This window comes from Equus asinus, chromosome 6 (assembly GCF_041296235.1).
Source record: "Equus asinus isolate D_3611 breed Donkey chromosome 6, EquAss-T2T_v2, whole genome shotgun sequence".
In the NCBI taxonomy this organism is placed as follows: Eukaryota; Metazoa; Chordata; class Mammalia; order Perissodactyla; family Equidae; genus Equus; species Equus asinus.
The window spans coordinates 78,899,958-78,922,698 of NC_091795.1; the positions used below are offsets into that span (position 1 = coordinate 78,899,958).

The following is a 22,741-nucleotide window of genomic DNA, read 5'->3' on the forward strand; positions in this document are numbered from 1 at the left end:
TAATAATTTTTGAAACTCACTTGCCATTCATTAAACAAACATGTGCGTGCATGCATACTATGTGCCAGGCACCACTTCAGGAGCTGGAAATACAACAGTTAACAAGAGACAAAAATCTCTGCCCATATGAGCTTACATTCTAGTGGCATACACTTAGACTGATCTAGACCTAAAGGGTTCTAAGGGCCAACTATAACAAAGTTTTGAAGGAATGCCCAACATTCTAACGGATCTGTGACACACTCATTTGTGATCTTCCACCCTATTGAAACCCAAAACAGTGTAGGTTACAAGTAAGATTTTATAATCACAGTAGCTGGCAAAGATCCCTAAGAGGAAAGAAGCAAAGATTTATGGCCCCTCTTGTAAAAATAAGTGTTTTATTAAACACTGGCTACCTGAATGAGAAAATAAATTACAATGAAAAATTAAAGAAGTTTCTGATAAGTCAACCAATGTAGGAAGGGGTGGCTGAAGGAAGTAAGTTTTGACTTTTTAAATTTCCCAATCAGGATTTGTTTAGAAATTCTGGCTTTCAAAGGTACAGGTAAAATCCAATTTTAACAGGAGAACAAAATTGTTACACTGTATCAGGATTTCACTTTTGTCAAAGAAACCTTATAAAGAGAATAAATATATTAAAACTTCAGCTGTATACTTACAAGGAATCAGTTTAGGTCTTATTTAACTATTGTTCATTTTGTAAGGTATGCTGGCACTTTAAAATCCTTTTAACCACTTTTTAACCATTTAAGAACACTGTAAAACACTGAAATCTACTAGCAAAAAGAGGACACAGTAATCTAAGTGGATGCCACTGGTATAATCAGGTTATTAAGTGTCTTCTCAGGTGCAGCTTTGATTCAGAATGGATTCACAAGGAGGAGAGGTGGTGGATTCGGTCAGGGTAGCAAAAGCAGAGTAAGCCTGACCATTTTCCCTCTCTAAAGACATTTTTAGCATAAAGATGTGAAAGAAAAATTCTTCTTTTGGTTCAAAAGTGACAGCTGCCAAGAAGACAAAGGAATGTACCTGAACTTATGAAAGAAGATATATTTCAATTCCTTGGCTCAATATAATAAACCTTTATATTCTTAAATGACACATCTCAAGATATTCCTTGCTTTCCCTCAAATGAATTTATTTTTTGAAAGGCATATAAATCCTCTGAACACTCTCACACTTCCAATTAACCACCTTTTAGCCTTTAAAATTCTTCTTGCTGGCACTTTGACTCAACATTTTACACAGATTAGTCTTGCTGATCATGATTAAAATTTGTCCCCGGGCAAAATTAAAACAATGAATGTTTAAGCTTCAAATACAAGGGGTCCAATGTAGTCCATTCTTGCCATTCAAGAACTAATAGAAATTGGGGCTGGCCCTGTGGCCGAGTGGTTAAGTTTTCAAGCTCCACTTCCGCAGCCCAGGGTTTCGCTGGTTCGAATCCTGGGTGAGGACATGGCGCCGCTCATCAAGTCATGCTGAGACGGAGTCCCACATGCCACAACTAGAAGGACCCACAACTAAAAATATACAACTATGTACCGGGGTCTTTGGGAAGAAAAAGGAAAAATAAAATCTTTAAAGAAAACAAAAAAGGAACTAATAGAAATTGACCTTAATAATCCACGTGACCCATCACATCACAGTTATCTAGTGTTTAATGATTTTGAATGTCATGACATTTGTAATAAGGAGAAACTTAAATATAGAAAATATTAAAAATTAGAGAGGAAGAATGATATACATTAGTGACACTAGAATTACAGGATACTTTTCTCCTAAGAAATAAAGTTTGATTTATTTCAAGTAGCAGTGTTACCAAGTAAATAACATTTGTAATGAACACATTGTATGAACAGAATCTAGTGAAGTGGTTGTAAGACTGCCTGAATAATTTTTTAAACATGATAAATTTCTATCCTTTAAATTTAATGACTAAATATTAATTTGCTTAGTGACTTTTTTCATATTCAGTACTGACTAGATGAATTATTAAAAAAAAAAATCCAGTAAGTAGGATCCAAATTAATGTGTTTTGACTAATACTGAGATTAATAAAAGACTGCCCTGTCTCCTGCCAAAGGCTTATTTTCTAGACCCACTTCACTATGATTACTACGAGCACATCTAAAATTAAGAGATTGCTCAACTTGCACCCCAATTAGGAAGATATTTAAATCACATTAGATAAAAGCCTGTGTGACCTAATCTAATACATCATATGCAGTACATGAACACTTTCAGAAAAGAATCAATTCAATATATGTTAAAGACATTAAAATCTATTTGAATAAAATGTGTTTAAATGTCTCACTGTTAAGGAAAAAAAAGAACAAAATAACCAGTCAGACTTCATATCAATTAGACAACTTTTACTAAATGAGAAAACTACATTTAAAATGTGCTTTAAAACAAAATGGAATTAGAAAAAAAGACATATGCATTTGAAAGAACTTTGCACTGTGCTGAAAATCAAATCTCTTGCAGTAATACAATATGCCAATTCATAAAATGTAAGTTAACAGAATTCTCAATTTAACATTTTCAAAGACGATATTAAGGTCAAGAATTTCACATCTATGGTAGCACATATAGAAGGGCATTATAAATATGATGTCCATCCCTATGAAGCTTACAAATTTGACAATGCTCAATAAAAGCTTTTAGAATCACATCCAAAAGTGTCGCATCCAAAGAATCACAAATCTGTGTCCTGTAAGTTCTCCTTCTAAAATCTCTATGCTGACTTTTCTACTCCTTGTCATTTGTTAATACTAACCCTTAAAAAAAAGAGAGAACAGGAAAAGAAATGCTGCAATAAACCCTTGATCATGTACAGAAATTATTGCTACTATAGTTCACTACAAAGCATGTCTATACAATATTATATGAACTTTGATCATGAAAAATCAGAATAAAAATCTTTAGTGACATAAGCCTTACAATCGTATACAACATTCACATGGCAATATTAGACAGTTAAGCACCCAAAACCATAGTTGACAAAATGTCCCACTGACCGGCATTCATTTAAATACATCCTTCGTACAGAGGGAGGAAAAAAAGAGATAGTCAGCTTTCCAAGGCTTGTCAAAAAAGGATTCTCATGTTCTGTGAATCTAAAAACAAACAACAATAACAACAACAAAAAAAAAACCCAAAAAACAAAACCAATGCAGGTGAGGGTGTTACCAGAAAGTTAAGCATGCCAAAGGTGTTCCGTGCGAATTAAAACCTAAAGCCAAGGTACCACATAATCACATTACCAACTAGTTGGGTAATACTATATGAGCCTTATCTTAAAGTTAAATGAAATGCTACTGCACAATAGAGCATCAATAAGTTAAAAATTAGAGTGCACAAATCCAAATCAGTGGCAATTTCAGTATAAAGCAAAATATTCACTATCAGCTGTAAAGTTTGCCCAGTCAAACTGTTGATTAAATCACTGGATTGGACAGTTTACCTATTTTTTAAAAATATCAATCTCTAAAATTCCTTTTTATTGTAATGAGGCAGAAGTTTTAGTAAGATCAAATAGGTCTGTAAGTAAATAAGCAAGGGAAAAATAATAGTCAGTGAATGTCTTTAAAGCTCTTCCACATTTCATTTTTTAAAATGTTTAGGGAAAAAATTTTAAGATATTTGCCATCATTCTAGCAAAAACAAACAAAACAAAACAAAACAAGCCCAAAATAATTAAACAACCAAGCAACACTAAAACCACATTACACAGATGGATCATCATGCTTTCATCTGGTTTAACTATCACATCTAGTTTAACTGGGATGCTTTTCAACTTTAAAAACTGTGATACATGAAGATGTAACTTTATTGGGTAATTTTGAATTTGGATTTAACTTTGTTGAATATTATAACAGAGTATACTTATTACAATACAGTGTAGCACATCTTTCTATTAGAAAAAAATTTAAGATCCTTTACCCGTCTCCTTAAGTTAAAGGTGTGACATCATAAAGGGTGTCAAATGGCTGGATGGTTTTACAGTGCACACTTATATATTATGAAGTATGTCCTTAACAAATCTGATGGTTTCTTTACACAGTTCCTTTCTTCACCTTTTCTTCGGTGGATTAGCTGTCCGAGGTGGAGTGACGGGACGTCCTGAATTCAGTCCACCATATTGGTACTTAGCTTTCTTTTCAGATGGTTTCAATATCTTAAAGTAAACAATGTATTAACAATGTTATTCTTTCAAGTGCAATAAGTTTAAGACAATTGTTGTAATAGTGGGTTTTTCAATAAGTGACATGCATTGTTGTAAAAGTGCAATAAAAACGCATAAAAAACCAGCAAAGTTCCAAACATTTCTCATATTTAAAGTGTGCAAATGTCGGAATACTGCTATTATTTGTCATTCCGTTGATAATTTAATAACAAAAGCTCGAGTACATGAGTCCTATCAACTATCCAACCCTTAGATTTAAGTAAAACTTTTTTCAAATTAGTATATATCTGTGGTGTGGAAAGAACACTAGTCTAGGAGTCACAAGACCTAGGTCCTCATCATAATTCTGTCACTATTTATTTAGAGAGTAATTAGTCAAAAATTCTTCAGACCATTTTTTATATGTAAATAGATTTTAAAAAATAGTTTGATTTATATATATTAAATATCATAACGTTCACCCATTTAAAATGTACAAATCGATGATCTTTAGTATATTTACTGAGTTGTACAGCCACTGTTACTATCTAATTTTTGGACATTTTTATTACCCCAAAAAGAAACCTTGTCCCCATAAGCAATCATTCTTCATTTCCACTCTCCACTCCCCTGACCCTGTGGCAACTCCAAACCACCACTAATCTACTTTCTTTCTCTATTGATTTGTTTTTTCTGGCTTATTTTATATAAGTGGAACCGTACAGTATGTGATCTTTTGTGACTGGCTTCTTTCACTGAGATGTTTCTGAGGTTCATTCATGCTGCAGCACACCTATCAGTATTTCACTACTTTTAACTGCCAAACAATATGCCACTTTACGGACATTCCACACCCCAGTCATTCTTTAGTTGATGGACATTTGGGTTGTTTCTACCTTCTGGTTATTATAAATAACACTCCTACGAATATGCATATAAATATACGAGTACCTGTTTTCAATTCTTTCGGGTATATAGCTGGGAGTGAAAATTGCTGGGTCATCTAGAAACTCTATTTTTAACTTTTTGAAGGACTGCCAAACTGTTTTCCAAGGCAGCTGCATCATTTTACATTCCCACCATCAGTGTATGAAGGTTCCAACTTCTCCATATCCTCACCAATACCTGTTACTGTCTGACTTTTTTATTATATTCATTCTGGTGGGTATAAATAGAGCTTTAACCTACATTATAGATAGAAAATCTCAATATTTACACAAAAAGTGTGTAGAGAAGATTTATGAAGCATTTCTTAGAACTCTTCAGAGAATCATAGCGCCTCAGTGAAAAAAACATAGTAATCCAACTCCACTATGGTGACTGGTGAAGCATAAGGCCTGGTTACTATCCTTAAATTGTAAGTGAGAAGTCAAATGTTTACCATTCAATTGTACTAGTTCATAGAAACAGTATAATGCAATAAAGAGAAAAAGGGATGGGAAAGTCCCTATACATTTAAAAGGTGTGTGCATATTAGGGACATAAAATAATCTTTGCAAAACCAAAGTATTAAAGTTGTTTTAGTCCGTGAACAAGAATGATGTTAAGTAGCACACTAAAGCTATAGTTGGTCTCTTTTTAAAATGTAAATGGTTCTGTATTTATAAATGGGTACTTTAAGATTATTTGGAAAGTTTTTTCTTAGGTAAATATTCTATGTTATTTTCATCTAGTTTACAATATAATTCTTTTTCCTCAATGTCTGTCCTACCCGTTCATCTTGCAAAACAAAACAAAATTCTAAATAAACTATTCACTGAATTCACATTCTTTTAGCAGGTAAGCCACTATCCAAGGAGTCATACAGGAATTTAACAATTTAAACACTTGCATCAAGAATGACTGACATGGGGCCAGCCCCATGGCTGAGTGGTTAAGGTAGTATGCTCTGCTTTAGTAGCCTGGGGTTTTGCCAGTTCGGATCCTGGGCGCCAACATGGCATGGTTCATCAGGCCATGCTGAAGCGGCCTCCCACACAGCACAACCAGAAGCACTCACAAGTAGAATATACAACTATGTACTGGGGGGGGCGCGGGGGAAGTTAGGGATAAGAGGAAGGGGAAACAAAAGAAGATTGGCAACACATGTTAGCTCAGATGCTAATCTTAAAAAAAAAAAAAAATGACTGACATACCGTAGGTTCCCTAAGACTCTAATTAATTTGATATATACCAAAAAGGCTGGAACCCCTTTGTGAACGAAACTAGAAATCTCTAATAAGTCTATGAGTGATCATCACTTCTGAATAAAACCAATTTTCTATACTTGCTCAAGGAAAGAACACAAATTGAAAAGAAAAATTCTTCTGATAATAGTTTTAATTAGATTTCTAATTGTTATAAATTTATATTTATATCATACCTGAAATGAACACATCAAAGTTTCATCCACACTCATCATTCCACCAGCATTATCAAACTCGCCACAGTAATTTGGGGCTGAAAATAGGGTCACCAATTGTCGTTTAGCAAAAAATTCATATCCATCTTCCACCACCTGTCAAAGGAAACATCAAAAGAAAAAACACTTATTTATAGGTAATTCTCAACCATCTATACTAACTGAAATTAACGTGACAAAGACCTGGAAAAACACTCTTGTTTTGTTAATGAAATAAAAATAAAGTTATGATTATTAAAAAGTTAAAAAATCATGCCAGTTCCAAGGCTTTCCATATGCTAATAGGTACAGAGTCTACAGGGAGCTAGGACACCAAATACTTCTTAAGATGATGGCATTACAATCCAACTATAGAATCCTTAATTCAATGAATCATAACCAGACAATGAAAGACAGATTATGTCAAGAATGTTTTTCTTGCTCTAATTTTCTATTAGTATTATGTAGCTAGACACTGAAACCTTTACTAAGTTGAGCTTAATTTACACAGACCAAGCTCCTAATAAAAATTAGCTGCTTATAGATTTTTATGTGTATAATTCTTTTTCTTAAGGATTTAACATGATTTCTAGAATCTGTTGTCAATTCCAGAGTGATTTAAACAATTTACGTTTCTCAGCTTTACAAATTTGAGAGGTAGGCAATGACATGTAAACATTTTATATTTATTTATAGCAGGCAAGAATACTTTTGAAATCTTTTAGGTATCTTTTGATTAAGCAAAATTATCCTACGATATTTGCTCATAAGAAAGTACCTCCAAAATAATTTACATTAAAAAAAAATAATTCCTACCTTAGTATCAGGTACATGTTCCTGTTGTACATGTTCCTGCTGTAATTATCTCATGGTAGAATTTAGATATTAACCTTTTCTGTTAAGACCTTGGTTACTTTATCTACTCCAGCTCAGCATAGCGCCTGGCACTCAGTACATCCTTTTAGTTTAGTTTGAATGTTCACTTATTCATTCATTCAGACATTTACTAAAGAACAGGTTTTTTTAAAGGAAATATCTTTAGTTTGTGTTTCACATTATAAATCTCTTAATTTTAGAGATAATATGTTTGATTAAGTAGAATAGATATTGGAGGTGTCTGGAAAAAGACCGTGCAAACTAAGGTAGATCAGTAACCTGACTTTTTAAAATCACCCATTTTTGAAAAGACCAGTGAATGGAGATCTATAGCTTACACTTAGGTTTTACCTTAACAGACAAAGAATTAACAAAGAATATTTAAAAATATTATATTTACGAATTTCAAATACTTTTAGTATTTTAAAAGTAACCAAAAAAGATTTTTTAAAATGTCTTTCAATGTATTTCATACCAATTATGTTTTAGAGATGGTGAAGACTTAATATATTAAATTGTTAAAACAAGCTTTTGTTAATTTTTATTCAACAAACACTAAATGCACGCTACAGTATGTCAGTAAATTTACATGGCAATGGATATTCAAAGGTGAGTAAGTTGCGATCCCCTCCTTAAAGAATGTACAATCTAGTGGTAGAGGAGGACATAGAACAAACAAACAAACAAACCTACATTGTATATGTATTTTAAGAACGAAAATTCAAATACACGCAAAAGCAGACAAAGAAGAGCTCAATAAAATCCCATTTACTCACCACCCTGATTCAATTACCAGAATTTTGCTACGTTTGTTTCATTTATCCCCCTTTTTCTTTGTTGATGCATTTTAAAGCAAATCCTAGACATGTCGTTTTACCTCTACATACCTGAGTATGCATTTCTGAAAAATATGGACATCCTTCTCACATAACAATAATATCATCACAGCTAAAACAATTAATAATGACTCCTTGATATAATACCCAGTCTATAATCGAATTTTCCCAACTGTCTCAAAAATTGTTAAATTGTCTTTTTATATATGGTTTGCTCTTATCAAAATGCACACAATTCATTTGATTATTACCTATAACAGGTAAACATCATATTAATACAGGATCAAGTATTTCTAGAAAGCTTTAGACAATCACTGAAAAATTTGCTGGCACTGCAGTATACTGCAAAAATATATTCTTTTGAAATATTTCCTCTTAGAGAGTGAGAAAGGGTTAACAAATCATAAGATTGTTAATTATGAGATCAAGGTTCAGGCTTCACCTCTCCCACTGCTTTCCTCGTATAATTAGCTTTCTTGGATCTCAGTTTCCTCAAAAATAAAAGGAGTGAACTTGTGTGAAGTTAATAAATATTAAAATATCCAAAAGTTTTATATTTCATACCTGATGAGCTCGACAAATCAAGTCTAAATCATGACGATTCAGGAATTTACTGACTACATCAGCTCCAAAAGTGAAGGAAACACCACGATCATTTTCTCCCCAGCCTTGCACATCCTTATCTGGGTCAGACCACAGCAAATCACAGAGCAGACCTTTAAAGAATAAAAGCACAGCAATGAAAAAAGCAGAACAAAGTTTATTAAATAAGGTATAACTATATCACATTTCTTCTCCTGCCCTCTTACCTTTTAAAAAACAGTAACAATCGCTTGGTCCCCAGAAGCCCAGCTCACTGAACTGAGCCACTCTTTATTAAAGCAATCATACAAATATATCTTGCCTGGCTGCTTAAGGTAGCCAGGCAACCTTTCCAACCCTTCCCACAGACAGGGAATATGTGTATGGCACACTTTAAGCACACAATATGTGGAAGAGACTTCTCATCTTTTGTATATAGTTTTCCCGTAGTGATAACCAATTGACCCAGCAGGATTTCCTGAATAGCTCATCCTTTCCTTACAGAGCTACCTATACTGTCTGTTTCTGGGTGCCACAGTCTATTGCATTAATCTATTTTATGTATCCTTGAGCCAATAACACACTAGAGCTTTTAAATAAATCTTTTTATTTGGTAGGACTAGTATCCCCACTTAATACTTTTCTTCAGGATTGTTTTGGTTACTTTTAATTCTTTGTTCTTCCACATATAAAATTCTGAATCAGTTTGTCTAATTCTGTGAACTCAATTCAGATTTCATTGGAATTGCATTTGATCTATAGATCAATTTGAGGGAAGAAAACATTTTCCATGAAGGCCTAGAGGATTTAAGTAAAATATGGAGGAACAAAATCATTGGCTTTAGTAATGTTTTGGGCTTAAGAAAAGAGGTCAGAGCTAAAAATATTTATCTGGCTATCTTTATCATAGTAATAGTACTGCAAATCTTAGAAGGGACTGAGACCACCTTGGGAATGCAAAGCGAGAAGACCAGTAAATAAACTCTGAGGAATTAAACATTTAATAAGCAAGCTGAGGAGGGGGAATCAATAAAAAATATTGAGTAGGAATGGTCAAAACAAAAGGAAGAGATTAGACTAGCAAAGATCTCCTGAAAGACCTAAGAATTATCTAGAAGTAGGAAACGATTAAGTTTGAAGTGCAATGAACAAGTGGAGTAGGATGAAAACCAAAAGTGCCACAGAGAATTAGATCATAAGACCTAATGAAAGCAGTTTCTTGATGGCTGATGGGACGAGAGTGGGTTAGAATCAAATTGTAGTGAGACTAAGAGGGGGTGGATGTTGAGAAGATGATAAGTACTTTTCTAAGAACGATGGTGCTAAGGGAAGAAAAAATTAGTGTTAAGGGAAGATTTTTTTTTATAGCCCACAAACTTCATAATATAGGTCAGTCATCAGGAAAGGAGATGTTCATTTTGAGTCACAGTATAACTTGTCTTGATAGGCGAATTATCTAAAACACCCTTCACAATTAGTGGTAATGTACTCTTAATTTCTATCATTATTTCCTAAGCTCCTACTATAATGTTCTAAGAAATCCACCAGCATACAAAATCCATTGGGACAGTTAGTCTCAATTTACAAGCTCTGATTTCTAAAGAACATAAGCTGATTCTTTAAAAAAATACATACACACCCTCCCAGGGCTCTTTAATGTTCATACTTTCTAGTGTTTCCACAGGAGAAGCTGTGAGCAGGAGTCCAAGACAGTAATCTAAATATATACATACATTTTGTTGTTGTTGTTAAGGAAGATTTGCCCCGAGCTAACATTGTGCCAATCTTCCTCTATTTCTTTTTTTTAGTACCTGGGACTCCAGCACAGCATGGCTGCTAACAGAGTGGTGTAGATCCGTGCCCAAGAACTGAATCCAGGCTGCTGAAGCAGAGTGCACTAAACTTAACCACTAGGCCACCAGGGCTGGCCCCTGTAATTTTTATGTGATGATAAAACTAGAATGTAGTTGCTTTCAGAATTATTTGGGAAATATGACAGTGTCAACACATACAAAATGAGATAGCAACAACAACAATCTGGCATCCTTCAACCTTAATGGAATCAAGATAACAATCTGAGAGTCAAAGTTCAATGTTTTCTAATTCAATTCCTAATGAACAAGCATCACAATCATTAGACTACTGCTTTAAAAAATGTGTTAATTTATAAATTTATAAACTAAATTTCTGAAGCTTATAGAGAATATCAAAGCTTAAAATGACTGTTTTCAGCATCTCAGAAACTTTCCACTAGAATATGTTAAAGAGAGAAACTTGTCACCCCTGAAACTGATTTATGTCTGAACTATACCATTAACAGAAACCCTGAAGATGTAATGCTTGAAATATATATTTATATTGTACCTTATTTTAAAAACAGCATTTTAAATAAATGCCCTATTATTTTAATACTAGTTTCTATTAGATCTAGTCAAATATATTCTATAATTACAATCAAAATCTGGTAAAATGCATGCTTTTTCTTTTATAATCAAGACAAGTTGTGCTACTTACACAAGTAAGTTCTGAGGCAACTTACTACAACATGCAATATGTCAGTGGCTTACTAACAAAAGAGGATCTATACAATTGTTTATAATGGTTGATGTTTAGTCATGAGTAGCATTTTAAGTGATATTATCAGGCTTTCAGTACACCGAGCAAAACAATCCAATCATACTTGAAAACAAGCAACCAGGGGGGTCGGCCCTGTGGCCAAATGGTAAGTCCACATGCGCTTGGGCAGCCCAGGGTTCACCAGTTCAGATCCCAGGTGTGGACTACGCACCACTCATCAAGCCATGCTGTGGCAGCATCCCTCGTGGAGGAACTAGAATGACATGCAACTAGAAGACACAACTATGTACTGGGGCTTTGGAGAGAAGAAAAAAAAAAAATGAGGAAGACTGGCAACAGATATTAGCTCAGGGCCAATCTTCCTCACAAAAGAAAAAAAAGGCCAAGGAGAGCAGAGAGAGAGAGAAAAAAACAAGCAACCAAATGCACATTCTTAGTCCAATTTAAAGATTTGCTTATGTTTTGCTCGGGGACTGAGTTACACACATTTTTTAATGTTTATCTTTCTACAGAATCTTTAGATCTTACGAGTGGGAAATGAACTTATTAACTAACCAGCTCAACCCTATTTGATGAACAATCAATTCCTCTTTACTCAATTACCAATAAACAATCCCAGTATCAGTAAACTAAAAGATTTTTTCTCCATATATATGATGTTCCTAATTTATAACAGGATTTCTAGACCCTATGGCACTCTAGGTAATCCTCATTTTGAAGATATTCAAGTCTGTTGAGAATTGATGATACAATACATAAAGGGTAGGTCTGATTACACAAATGACAATGGGACAATTAATTCAACAATGTAAGTCTGCCTAAAAAAAAAAAGTCTGGTAGAAACTGAGGGAAAGGGCAGTTTTGCTTATGCTAATGTTTTTAATAGTATGACAGTGTGATACAATAAAAATATATTTGGTCTTTGTTCCCATTCTTGGCATAAAGCTCCTAAAACCCTTGGAATTTCCTGAGTGATAAGAGTATCTTTTGTTATTCATAAGGATCCCCTTTCCATCACACCTGAGTTTATGTTAATGAGGTGACCTAGAGCCTCCTAGACAGCTTCAGAAAAGGGGCTAGTCAACAGAAAGATGAAATGTGATTAGAGTTGGAACTTTTAGCCCTCTCACCCTGTCCCTGCCACCTCTGGGAAGGGAAGTGGGAACTGGAAATTCAGTTCTATAAAAACCCTTCAACAATTAGATTTGAGGAACTTCCAGGTTGGTGAAAGCCGTTCACCAACACTGCCCCCCATACCTTGCCCTATGCATCTCTTCCATTTGGCTGTTCCTGAATTGTATCCTTCATAATAAACTGGTAAATGTAAGTTAAGCATCTGAGGACGTGGTTGTGGAAACCCCCTTGTAGAAGAAGTGGTGTCAGAAAATGCCACACAGGGGCTGGCCAGGTGGCGTAGCGGTTGGGTTCCCGAGCTCCGCTTTGGCAGTCCAGGGTTCGCAGGTTCGGATCCGGGCGGAGACCTAGCACTGCTCGTCAAGACACACTGTGGCAGTATCCCACATAAAACAGAGGAAGATTGGCACAGATGTTAGCTCAGGGCCAATCTTCTACACAAAAAGAAAAAAGAAAATGCCACACAGAAAGGTATTGATGTGTTAAGCAAAAGCTGAACTGCGGAAATAGAACTTAACTGCACTAAATTCTCAGGTCTTCATGGCATCTTATGATATGAATGCCACGACTAGTACACACCTTAGTAAATACACTGGTACTCAAATATGAATAATTACCATTTAAAAGGCAACAGAAAAGTTAGGATAACTGGCAACTGTGCCTAGCACTTATTTTTAAAATTAAATTGGGCTCATTTATTAATCAACACAACAATTTATCCTCAAATGGAACTTAAATGCTTTTGTTTTGACGTGCTTCACTTATCTAAGAGATATCTGGAATTCTGAATACTCAATTTTCATAAATCTTTCAGACACAATTTTCATAATTCACCACACATCTAAAGAGCCTTCCATCTCAAGAGCCTTAAAGTTTAGCTCTAAAAATTTGAAATAGAGATGATGTAGAAAACAATGAAAAACTACTAGATAATTTAAAAGAAGGTACTTGTAATTCTTGGTTAAGAAAGAAAAATTTTCCTTTTTTTTTTTTTTTTTTGTGAGGAAGATTGGCCCTGAGCTAACATCCATGCCAATCTTCCTCTACTTTATGTGGGATACCGCCACAGCGTGTCTTGATGAGCAGTGCTAGGTCTGCGCCCAGATCCAAACCCACAAACCTCGGGCTGCCGAAGCAAAGCATGTGAACTTAACCACTATGCCACCAGGCTGGCCACAAGAAAAATTAGATTAATTAAAAAACTTCGACTAATTTTTAACAAGTCTTTGAAGGACATAACCAATGGTGATATGAATGAGAGTTTTGAAAGACAGGAAGGTAAGGGAAATCAATAGCAAGATCTTTTGTGATAAGTTTGACAGAACCATATTTAGAAGTTCTGCACTTCGGGGAATAACTAGTGAAAGTGGAAGCATCTTATATTACTGCAAGTAATCTGTAGTTAGCTTACTGACTACAAAAAAAACTCTATTATTTATTACACAAACCAATCCTACTTCCACTAAGTATAATTAAGTTCAAATATGCCAACATTTTATATATAACAACTAAACTTCTCTATATACTTAACCTGTATCAGGGACATCAGTGGGTCTCATAATTCTCCGAATCTGCTCCATAGACTGCAGGTCTGGTGACAGTCCTATAATAAAAAGATGAGTCATAGTACTGACATCTAAAAGTTTTTCACTCAAATAAAATAAAAGTATTTAATCAAAGTAGATTTACTATATGAAATTAAAGATATTTAAAGTTTTCCTTTTAATGTTATCTTTAATACACTGAGTTATTAAACAGAATCCCACATTGATATAATAGAACATTATGATTAGGTCTTCTCCACTTTTCCCTAACAGGGAAATGAAATTCTCTTTCATTTCAAAAGATTTCTCAAGGAAAGAAATCCTACTACGTTCTTTCTTTCCAAACATTCCCCGCCCTTCACAGGTACGTACTCAATTCTAATCCTACGCTTTTGCCACTTCTTACCACCTAATCTTAAACATGTTTACTTCCAAGTTAAAGTGTCTCACACTGTCCCAGAAGACCTTCATACATCCCACTCCAACAGGCTCATTATCTTCAATAAAAGCGCAATTGTTGATCAGAAGGGATAAACAAGAAAAAGCACATGAAAATACTTTGCAAGCTTTGAAGGAGGACATAAATATAAGCTACTATTTTTCTTTGGTAGACAATCCAAGTATCATCACAAAGAATAAAGCTAAATATTCACATTCCATACTGCTATATTTCTATTCTTAGCTATACTGATGCGCAAGAGCTACCATTTCTGAAATATTTAGTATCCACTGTTGAATGTTTCAATTAATATAGTGAATTATGCTCTATCGGAGAATAAACCATTGATTACCTCAGGCCTAGACAAGTATCTTTTTAGCATTTTCCACCTTTAATTCTTCCCACATATTAATGAAAAACTAATTTTATTACAGTATTTTCACTAAATTACTTCCCTGTACAAAAACCCAATATGGTTATTAAACCAGTCAACAAACTCCTTTGCTGAGTATTCAAATCTCTTTAATCTGATGCCATCATTCCCCAACATGTACTTGACATTCTACTTGGGCCAGTTACTCACACATTCCTTGAATTAGACAACATAAAAAAGACTGTCTCAAGTGCTCTTCACCTCTCCAAACTCTATTTATCCTCCACACTCAATGCCTTCATAAACATTCACCCAATAATTCTCTCCCTTTTGTGACTTCTCATAACAACTACTATCTCTACAAGTACTTTGACATAATTAAATTCCATTCATTCCTCAATGTTTTGAAATATACATTTTATCAACAGGTTTTTAAATTCCTCAAGATAGCCAGATCATAAACTGTCCATATATTTTCATGGCATCTAGCCAAGTGCAAGACACATATTTAGTTTTTCAAATGAACGTTCATATATTTAAGCTTACCCAGAGAATAAATTATCACTCTACCAAAAAATTATTTTTAGGACTAAAACAGATGTATTACCTAAAACCTAGAACTCTTGGCATGTGGAAATATTAAGCTCAATTCTATCTGGATTCTGATGAAAGGTGTTTAATATAGGCAGGAAAATCATCATGATCCTCTTTCCCCGCCTTTTTTTCCCCCTTTTTCTCCCCAAAGCTCCCTGGTACATAGTTTTATATTCTTCGTTGTGGGTCCTTCTAGTTGTGGCATGTGGGATGCTGCCTCAGCGTGGTTTGATGAGCAGTGCCATGTCTGCACCCAGGATTCGAACCAACAAAACACTGGGCCGCCTGTAGCAGAGTGCGCGAACTTAACCACTCGGCCACGGGACCAGCCCCATGATCCTCTCCCTTTTACTGATAGCGGTTATCTTTCTGTCAAAACTGAGGCAAAGGGAAGACATTTTTTCAAGCAAAACTCTGGTTAACCTCCTCATACGTGAAATTCCTTAAAGGCAAGTACTAGATTTCCATTTTCATTATGTATAAATAACCATAAATTTCTAGTTATTAAAAGAAATTTTAGCCACGTTTAAAAGAGTTTTAATCACTTGAGTTTTCACACAAGCACTGCTTTGTTTTCCCATAGCAGCTTAATTATTATAGGTCTTTTCTAAATACAGTCATGAGTTGCTTAATGGCAGGGATACGTTCTGAGAAATGTATCGTTAGATGATATCGTTGTGCGAACATCATACAGTGTATTTACACAAAGCTAGATGATGTAGCCTACTACACACCTAGCCCACAACGGTACTAATCTTATGGGACCACCATCGTATATGCAATCCATCATTGACCAAAATGTTATTATGCAGCGCATGACTATAATGGAATAGTAAGAAAAATCCAAAGGTAAATTTACTAGTCGGCTTACCTCCATGACAACAGAAGATCTTCTCATCCACAATGGCAGCTATAGGCAGACAGTTGAAACAATCGGTGAAGGTCTTCCACAATTTAATATTAAACCTTCGCTTGCCTATAAAAAGAATAAATAGAGTAAATAAATCTGAAATCTCAGCCACAGGATTACGAATGATTTCAATTTTCTTCTGTTTACCTAGCAATCTGTTTTTTCTCTAAGTGTTACTTGTATACTTTTAAAAAGGTAATAAATATTCAGCACCTTCAGTAAAGTTACAAAAGACTTCAAAGTCTGTCCTATAGGTACTTTATGAAACAAATACATGAAAAACTTTTGTCTTCTAAGATCACATTTATAATATAACAACTTTGAAACAGTCTAATAGACTATTAGTTTATTTTTTCCATTCAACATGTACACTAGTTAACCTAGCCAAATTAGTAAGAAGTGAAAGTGGTGCCTCTGGAGACTGTCCATTTTAACTCTACTGCATTGAGTAACACAGCATAAACTTACTGCCAAGAAAGGAGAATTTCCAAGTGCTTAACTGGTAATCACTTTTGAGTGAATTATAACTTGGCACTGTAGCAAGTATAAATAGAAACACAGAGGCCATAATTTTCCTGAAGTCTAGCATAAAGAGCTACAACAAAGACAATCTCAAGTGTTCACCTTTTTTAGTGTTACCCGATTTTTCTGAATTTGGCAACAAATTGCAACAACCAACCCAGGGGAGGGATGAAAGACACAAGCACTAACTTCCTATGTTTTTATGCCATAACCTGCCTCTCAATAAATAAGTATAACTCAAAACAGTTTTCACAAGCTGTTCTCATACATATTATTTCATTTGATGTCATTTCTATCCTCAAGGATATTCAAGCCCATATTTTATCCTTTAAGAATATATATTTCTGATTTAGCTTTAGCTAAGTGGTTATAGTTTGACGTACTACACCCACTTTCTGTCTACTGGTCTGATTTAAATAATTGGAACCATGCATTACACCTCAGAAATAAAAATGCAATATAAAATCAAACATAGAATCATTCTCATTAGAACATAAGCTTCATGAGAATAGAGATCACCTGTTTGTGCACTGCTGCATTCCCAGTGTTTAGAATAGTGCCTGGCATATAACATTTCTTCAAACACTTGTCAAATAAATGACTACATGAATCAAGGAAGTAAGAATTTAAATAAGGACTCTACTAAATTTAAGGATGGAAAAAAAGCAAAAATAGATTCTAATTGAGAATTCAGCACTAAAAAACAAATTCAATTTGAAAATCATTGTAATTAGTTGTAAATTGTAATTAACCAAACATATGTTCACTCCCATACCCTAACAAAAGTAAAAGACCAAATTCAAATGTAGTAGTGTAATTTAGTAATAACACTTGGAAACACCACTATACAACAGCAAATCAGTGATTTCTTCCTGATGAAAAAGAGTACAATAAAATAAGGATATCCCGGAGTATTCAGTATCCTTATCTCTCTAGGTTTAAAAGCATAGATTAAAAATCTAATAATACACTTCAACTTTTAAATAAGTTCAAAGAAGTTCTCAGTATTTTCTGTCACACAGGGCCCATGGGAGTTTCTGTCCTATCATAAGAATGCTGAGAGCTAAAACCTTAATGGACACTAGAAAACCAGAGGCTACTGTCTATAGTGTACCTCTGTTTCACTTGGCTATTTTACCCGGTAAACTAATTAAAACAAGGCCTTTCAGCTGAGTAAGCTACAGTCAACCTGAAACTACGTGATCAAGGAGATCCGAAGGAATCAATTTAATTAGTAACCTGTTTCCCAGCTTCAGGTTGCTCTTTCATTAAAGGCTCTCTTCTTGGGCTTATGCTTGCTATGCTTGCTAGATCACGTTTTTAAAAACCTCTGAATTGAAGGAACTCTTTTGAAATGGAAAATTGGGGAATTTTCCATTAATATTAATTAAATTAATAAAAATAAATTTTTATTTTTACTTACATTCATCATAGAATCCATAAATGCGATTGATGCTAGCACACTCATGGTTTCCTCTTAAGAGAAAGAAGTTCTCTGGATATTTGATTTTATAAGCCAACAGCAAACAAATGGTTTCCAAAGACTGCTTTCCTCTGTCCACATAATCGCCTAAGAAAAGATAGTTGGCTTCTGGTGGGAAACCTCCATATTCAAATAATCGCAGTAAATCTGTATACTGTCCATGAATATCTCCTAAAAATAGAAAAAGTCAGTTTTAGAAAATTTGGTTACGGTGGTAAATAGCTTCTATGAAATGATTCCTAATGTTTACACCCTTGTATAATCCTCTCCCCTTGAATGCAGGCTGTAGCTGGTGACTTACTTCTAACAAAGAGAACACAGCAAAAGTGAGATAAGCTGTCCCTTCTGCGATTAGGTTACAAAAGTTTGTGACTTTGGCCTTGCTTGCACTCTTTGCGTTCTCTCATGCTCAATAATGACACCAGCTGCCTTATGGAGAAGCACACATGACAAAAGAACTGAAGGAGGCCTCTGGTGAACAACTCATTAGGAACTGAGGCCCTCAGTCCACTGGCCCATAAGAAACTTAATCCTTTCACAGTTGAGCCTTCAGATGACTGCAGCCCAGATAACACCTTGATCGCCGCCTTGTGAGAGACCCAGAACCAGACAACCCAGCTAAGCTGTGCCCAAATTCCTGACCCTCTGAAACTACAAGATGACAAATTAATATTTGTTGTTTTAAGCCACAAAGTTTTGGGAAAATTTGTTATACAACAATGAATAACTAATACAGCTACTCTTATTATCTGGTGGTGTAACTTAGGTCATTTTGTTATACCAAATAGAGAGACAAACAGCAAAAACTTAGAAATATTTAGTATAAATTACTTCTATTACCTTCAAGTTATTTCTATATTAAAGCCTTTTAAAGAGTATCTTGCTGAGAATTCAAATCATTTTATGATGACTTAAAAGTAACTACGTGTGCTTCATTTAAATTCACAAAAGGGACTGACCATTTCAACAAAATTCCAAACTACTACCTCTTACTTAAAGGTGATACTCTAAGCGAATTAATTTATTCAACAAACATTTATTTAGCTAATATCTCTTATTTGCTAGGCAATGTACAAAGGAGCACCAAGCATATGACTTAATAAACCACATGAATAAAGAAAAAAAAGTTTTTAAGGGGCACACTAAGCACCCACAAGTTACATGGTATGAATGTGGAGAACTAAGAAACACGTAGGGGAATGAAAGTTTTTGCATATAGCAAATAAGCCTTGACTGAGCAAAAGTTGATGATTACGCTCATAAAAGCTATGTCATAAAGACTAACAGCCAATACAAATAAAAACTGCATTATTAAACCAAAAGCCAGTACAATATATTATTTATACCACTTTCTGCTGTTATGTGAACTACAGAAAAATGCTTTCTGTGTGATAATTTTTATGGCTATAACAATGCAATCATTGAACTCAAGGTCACAAGTTTTTGCTTTTGGCCAAAAGCCACTGTAAAACTTAACAAATACAGATTGTAAAGCTATTCTTCAAAATAAATTAAAATGATTATAACAAAGTTAGAAGACCATGGATACTGTCATATTGACCCCTCCAAATTCTATTTTTTCTAACCAGTACATCAGAATGCCCATTTCTCCACATCCTTGCAACACTGGATATCAATTTTTGACACTTTTTAATCTGATCAGAGTTTGAGATTTGTTTTTAAATTGTATTTCACTGATAATTAGTGAGGTTGAGGATCTTATGTTTATTGGCCGTTTGAATTTCTTCTAAGATCTGCTTCTTTTTTTTGTTATATTCCTACTGCAGTGGCTTTTTCTTATTAACTTCTAAGAACTGTTTATATAGTGTGACTAGCAATCTTTTTATACATGTAGCAAATTATTTTCTTCTTGTAACTTGTCATTTTAGTAAAGTTTCAATTTTTATATAATTTTATGTAATAAAAACTATAAATCTCTTTTATAAAAAAATTTTTAAATGTTTTCTGCAGATAATCTTCAATGTAAATATGGGATGAAAACCAGGATTCAAAAGAGATCATTCCTAACTTTATCCATTTACATACCACAAATTTTCAGTGGTGCTTCCAATTCCAAAAGAATAGGCTGGCTGAGAAATATCTCCCGAGACTTGATACATAAGCCCCGAACTTCTGCTTCAGTCATCTGCACAATCTTTCCTGGACGACATCCTCGTACTGATAAACAATGAATAAAATGGTCAGTTTTCCAAAAGTTATCCATAAAATAATAATCCTTAAAAAAGTGTCATGCCCATTATTTCGAAGACCAGAAAAGGCACACAGGCAGCAAACCACGGGACACTCTATTGTGTCCTATGACTAACAGTAAGGTTCTTCTAATATCTCTGGCTTCTCTCTACACTCCTGCTGGTTCCTGATGCTGCTACTGCCTGATGAGGCTGCTGCCATGGAAATGCAGTCCTATTTTTTGCTTTCCAGTAGCCAACTGGAAGCCTCGCAGCCCAAGAGATCTAAAAAGTTTCAGGGACAGCAACTTTCAGTGTCTGTCCTACTCTCTCAGCAAAGTCTTGCATTTAGTAGAAGGCCAAAATAGCATCATTAAGAACCAGTGACTATGAAGAAAGGGAGACCAAATAAACATATCTGTCAGTAGGTGGTTTAGCTTCACATACTTCCTTGGAATATTATGAGCAGTCCCAAAAATTTAGCAATCACGACCTCCATTTTCTGACTAAAACAAAACAAATTTTAAAAAGGTGCCAGATATTTATTAAATTTTAATGCATTATTATGTTCACAATAGGGCATTATATTTAGCTATTTAGATGGAAGAAGGCATTTTTCATATGAATGGGCAATAAAATCCATTAACTAATATAGTTCCCAGTAACTTCTGGGATAGAGTGGGGAGGAATGGTGAATGCAGAGTTTCTTATTTGCCCTACCGAATTGAACTTGTAATCATTTCCTTTCAACATTATCTTCTCCACTGGTTCTCTTTAATCGTTAAATATACTGCTAGCTCCCATTTAATCTTAACTGAAAAGGCATTTAAAAAGAGAAAACACAGACTATATTTCTATACACCTCTATTAATCCCCATTTACAATTAAGTCCACGTTTCTTGCTAAAAATTGCTATGATTCCTTTGTCGTGTCCAGAGGCTTAAAAAAAAGGCCCCACATGCAAAAGTCAACCCATGTATATATATTCAATTAATATAGTAAGATATAAGGAACAAAGAAGAGACAGAGACAATGTTGAAATGTGCTTCAGCAAGTATGACTGTTAATAACACCATTCCTGAAATTCAAAACGATGATTAGCAGAACTACTTTTATTATGGGAACTTAGCATAGCTTCTACCTTAGTACTAGCTCTCAAACATCAATTATCTACTTCCCAAAGACATTTGGATTTCTCTAAGACAGAAAAAGACATCTAACTTTGTACCTTCTTCCATTAAGTATCTAGACTGCTGCTTAGATTCAATGTCCTGCAATAGGAACACTTCTTAATCTTGGCATTAAATTTTAAATCTGGGAAGTGATGGTTAAAAAATATAGTTGCACCATCAGGGCATCAAATATCTATCTGTTTCAGTTTGGGGGGGAAAAGTACTCTCCCTGAAGGATTAAAGATCTCTGGTTGCTTCAGGATGATAAATACACACCTAAAAGTAATTATTTAAAGATAATGAGCAACAGACAGACAAAATGCTTTTGGCTCTTGCAAAAGCTTCTACAATTTCTTTTGTGATTGTGTAGTGATAAAACACTTAAGTTATCAAAATTTAGTTGTAACTTGATGGCAATCATTATTAAGTCAAAACTAGTGTGGGTCACTTTGATGTATGGATTTAAAGTGTCTAAACTACAATGGTAAATATTTTATCTCATATTTGTTTTATTTTCTCTGTAAATTACGTCTATTTAATTTTGACCTCAAGTGAATAATTTAGGTTACACTAAGATGCACTTTGACTAACATTTATACAGAGCTAAAAATGCCTCAATTTATAAGCTATGCTAATCCACAGAAACTAAAAATTTACCAAAACAAACATTCCACACAAAATCTCTTATATTTCACCGATTCTAAGATTCATGTTTTTTCTGCAATTAACATCTCTGAAGTTAGGAGATATCCCGCAATCAATCATTTCTTACAATTGTAATTGGCAGTGGCTTTTTTCTCCCTTCATGGCACATAAAATAATAGTTCATTTCAAAATCAATCACCTCTAAGAGTTGATGAAATGCAGTTAGAGAAGCTAAAGGTTCTTTCAAAGGTTAAGCCTTTGACAAGTAACCAAATCTTAGGAACAAATGAGCCAAATGTTTGGGAGAAGAG

The 22,741-nt window shown here is 34.4% G+C and overlaps 1 protein-coding gene across 3 annotated transcripts in view; it reads right to left on the reverse strand.

Annotated features, from left to right (window-relative positions):
- Positions 1-2,363: 2,363 nt before the first annotated feature.
- The window catches only part of PPP1CB (protein phosphatase 1 catalytic subunit beta), a 40,779-nt gene continuing 20,401 nt past the window's right edge, over positions 2,364-22,741 (reverse strand). For all 3 annotated transcript variants that reach the window (XM_070512364.1, XM_014850410.3, XM_014850411.3), the window contains exons 3-9: positions 20,471-20,602; positions 18,365-18,595; positions 16,381-16,485; positions 14,091-14,162; positions 8,831-8,982; positions 6,537-6,671; positions 2,364-4,186 (exon numbers count right to left, since the gene is read on the reverse strand). In XM_070512364.1, the coding sequence (XP_070368465.1) occupies positions 4,082-4,186; positions 6,537-6,671; positions 8,831-8,982; positions 14,091-14,162; positions 16,381-16,485; positions 18,365-18,595; positions 20,471-20,602 (932 nt within the window). In that variant the 3' untranslated portion in view covers positions 2,364-4,081. The remainder of the gene's footprint in view (positions 4,187-6,536; positions 6,672-8,830; positions 8,983-14,090; positions 14,163-16,380; positions 16,486-18,364; positions 18,596-20,470; positions 20,603-22,741) is intronic.